The sequence below is a fragment of the Sminthopsis crassicaudata genome, chromosome 4 (assembly GCF_048593235.1).
Source record: "Sminthopsis crassicaudata isolate SCR6 chromosome 4, ASM4859323v1, whole genome shotgun sequence".
Taxonomy (NCBI): domain Eukaryota; kingdom Metazoa; phylum Chordata; class Mammalia; order Dasyuromorphia; family Dasyuridae; genus Sminthopsis; species Sminthopsis crassicaudata.
In genome coordinates, this window is record NC_133620.1 from 457,627,320 (window position 1) to 457,631,010 (window position 3,691).

General features: G+C 44.8%; 1 protein-coding gene across 1 annotated transcript; it reads left to right on the forward strand.

Annotated features, from left to right (window-relative positions):
* The first annotated feature begins 650 nt into the window (after nt 1-650).
* LOC141540211 (polyubiquitin-C-like) lies at nt 651-2,845 on the forward strand. Its single transcript, XM_074263950.1, is given in 2 exon segments — nt 651-707; nt 710-2,845. Coding segments are annotated over 2 exon segments (2,055 nt in total). The 5' UTR covers nt 651-655; the 3' UTR covers nt 2,713-2,845.
* Nucleotides 2,846-3,691: the final 846 nt, after the last annotated feature.

Genomic DNA, 3,691 nt, shown 5'->3' on the forward strand with positions numbered 1-3,691 from the left:
CGCCGAACTTTTTTTTTTTAAATCCGGAAGACATTAACAAGCTTAGCGTTCATTTCACTGGAATTCGTGCCTGCTAACCGCCTAGTTATGGTGTCCATAAGCTTTGTGTTTGCCAAGGTTGTTTTTTTTTTTAAATTTTCTCTAGTCCAGCCTTTAATTAGAGAGGAATAAATGGGTCTGGGGAAGATGGCTCATTCTAGGTCACATGGGGTATCAGGAAACACTAATATTGCCAATTTTCATAGTTGCCATTTCAATCTAGTAGTCTAAATGTCCTCCCTCCTGGGAACTGGAGTTTGTTTTGAGCTCAGCCTTTGCCAGTGTGCTTAATTTAGGGGAGCATTTAAATTAATTATATTCTGTACTGGTTGGTAGACATTGAGAAACCTAGTTACTTAAAATAGAAAATGGGTAGTAGTCAATAGATTGTTTCGATATACTTAATTGTCTGCATTCCTTGACAGCCTGGGAAGGCAAGAAAACACTAATCTGGTGTTGATCTGTCACTTGATCTCTGACCATTTGAGTTTATTAAATAAAAACCCATATCTAAATCACAAAGACTAGAGGCAACTTCCTGCTAAACAAGTTTAAGGGAGAATTTGATTTAATTTAAAGAATAACTGTTTATGATTTTGTTTATTTACAGATCACAATGCAGATCTTTGTGAAAACCCTGACAGGGAAGACCATCACCCTGGAGGTGGAGCCAGTGATACTATTGAAAACGTCAAAGCCAAAATCCAAGACAAAGAGGGCATCCCTCCTGACCAGCAGAGGCTCATCTTTGCAGGCAAGCAGCTGGAAGATGGTCGTACCCTGTCTGACTACAACATCCAGAAAGAATCCACTCTCCATCTGGTCCTGCGTCTCAGAGGTGGCATGCAGATCTTTGTGAAGACCCTGACAGGCAAGACCATCACCCTAGAAGTGGAGCCCAGTGACACTATTGAGAATGTCAAAGCCAAAATCCAAGACAAAGAGGGCATCCCTCCTGACCAGCAGAGGCTCATCTTTGCAGGCAAGCAGCTGGAAGATGGTCGTACCCTGTCTGACTACAACATCCAGAAAGAATCCACTCTCCATCTGGTCCTGCGTCTCAGAGGTGGCATGCAGATCTTTGTGAAGACCCTGACAGGCAAGACCATCACCCTAGAAGTGGAGCCCAGTGATACTATTGAGAATGTCAAAGCCAAAATCCAAGACAAAGAGGGCATCCCTCCTGACCAGCAGAGGCTCATCTTTGCAGGCAAGCAGCTGGAAGATGGTCGTACCCTGTCTGACTACAACATCCAGAAAGAATCCACTCTCCATCTGGTCCTGCGTCTCAGAGGTGGCATGCAGATCTTTGTGAAGACCCTGACAGGCAAGACCATCACCCTAGAAGTGGAGCCCAGTGATACTATTGAGAATGTCAAAGCCAAAATCCAAGACAAAGAGGGCATCCCTCCTGACCAGCAGAGGCTCATCTTTGCAGGCAAGCAGCTGGAAGATGGTCGTACCCTGTCTGACTACAACATCCAGAAAGAATCCACTCTCCATCTGGTCCTGCGTCTCAGAGGTGGCATGCAGATCTTTGTGAAGACCCTGACAGGCAAGACCATCACCCTAGAAGTGGAGCCCAGTGACACTATTGAAAACGTCAAAGCCAAAATCCAAGACAAAGAGGGCATCCCTCCTGACCAGCAGAGGCTCATCTTTGCAGGCAAGCAGCTGGAAGATGGTCGTACCCTGTCTGACTACAACATCCAGAAAGAATCCACTCTCCATCTGGTCCTGCGTCTCAGAGGTGGCATGCAGATCTTTGTGAAGACCCTGACAGGCAAGACCATCACCCTAGAAGTGGAGCCCAGTGACACTATTGAGAATGTCAAAGCCAAAATCCAAGACAAAGAGGGCATCCCTCCTGACCAGCAGAGGCTCATCTTTGCAGGCAAGCAGCTGGAAGATGGTCGTACCCTGTCTGACTACAACATCCAGAAAGAATCCACTCTCCATCTGGTCCTGCGTCTCAGAGGTGGCATGCAGATCTTTGTGAAGACCCTGACAGGCAAGACCATCACCCTAGAAGTGGAGCCCAGTGATACTATTGAGAATGTCAAAGCCAAAATCCAAGACAAAGAGGGCATCCCTCCTGACCAGCAGAGGCTCATCTTTGCAGGCAAGCAGCTGGAAGATGGTCGTACCCTGTCTGACTACAACATTCAGAAAGAATCTACTCTCCATCTGGTCCTGCGTCTCAGAGGTGGCATGCAGATCTTTGTGAAGACCCTGACAGGCAAGACCATCACCCTAGAAGTGGAGCCCAGTGATACTATTGAGAATGTCAAAGCCAAAATCCAAGACAAAGAGGGCATCCCTCCTGACCAGCAGAGGCTCATCTTTGCAGGCAAGCAGCTGGAAGATGGTCGTACCCTGTCTGACTACAACATCCAGAAAGAATCCACTCTCCATCTGGTCCTGCGTCTCAGAGGTGGCATGCAGATCTTTGTGAAGACCCTGACAGGCAAGACCATCACCCTAGAAGTGGAGCCCAGTGACACTATTGAAAACGTCAAAGCCAAAATCCAAGACAAAGAGGGCATCCCTCCTGACCAGCAGAGGCTCATCTTTGCAGGCAAGCAGCTGGAAGATGGTCGTACCCTGTCTGACTACAACATCCAGAAAGAATCCACTCTCCATCTGGTCCTGCGTCTCAGAGGTGGCTGCTAACTGACTTAAAGCATAAATTGCCATTGATAGCATTTTTTTGCACTTATTAGCTCTTAAATCTTAAAAGTTTTGAGATTACCTGGTTCAGTAACAGCTGAGCAAAATGCTAATAAAAGTTTTTGTTGCACATTGATTTTGACTTCTGTTTTGGTCTCATTGTTTTTTCTAAATAGGTTATTCTGTATCAAAGTGGGTTTAAAGCTGGGATTTGTCATCCAGCAATTGACAAATTTGTAGTTTACAAAAACTACTGGAAGTTTATTTTTAAGCCATAGAAGTTTTTAAAATCTCCATAGAAACAGCCAGCATAATTCATACAACACTTAAGATTGCAGTCACTCCATCTTGGGAAGGGAGGGAGATGTGATTAGAAAACTAAATGGGAGACTAGTTTTGAACCCCAAGTTCCTATCCCTTCAGCGAATAGAAAGTCTTTCTGTTTCTGTACCAAAAAGTAACCTGATAGGAAATGCCCCAAAAGGTAATGACTCTGTAAGAAAGCCAATTGGCCTGTATGACATGAATCTTTCAGTGGCAAAATCTCTAATGTTTGGAGTTCTTTGCTGAAGAACATGTACTTCAGATGACCCCAGAATTAAGTGACTTTGAGTTGAATTCCAATTTGGAGTTTTAATGTTCTGTGCTTTTGAATCACTTTGAAAGTTGGGATTTTTGTGCTAAGGGCCACTAATGGGACTGTCTTCAGAGGTCAAAGTGATAAAGAACCCTATCCAATACTTTTTACAAGGGTTAATGACTTGGCTCAAGATCACAGAAAGTATTGGGTGGGGAGAGCTGGTAATTGGAGGGTCCTTGATTCTGGTACCTATCCTGCCTCTTAGGTTGTAGATGACTAAGCTAGTTTCTAGGTAGGGATGGGTAGTCAACATTTGGGGGTAGAGGGATGGAACGGGCAGGGTAGTTTTTAAATCCTTGGCTCTTTTTGGCTCTTGACTTGGAAGTACTGTAAAACTTGTGA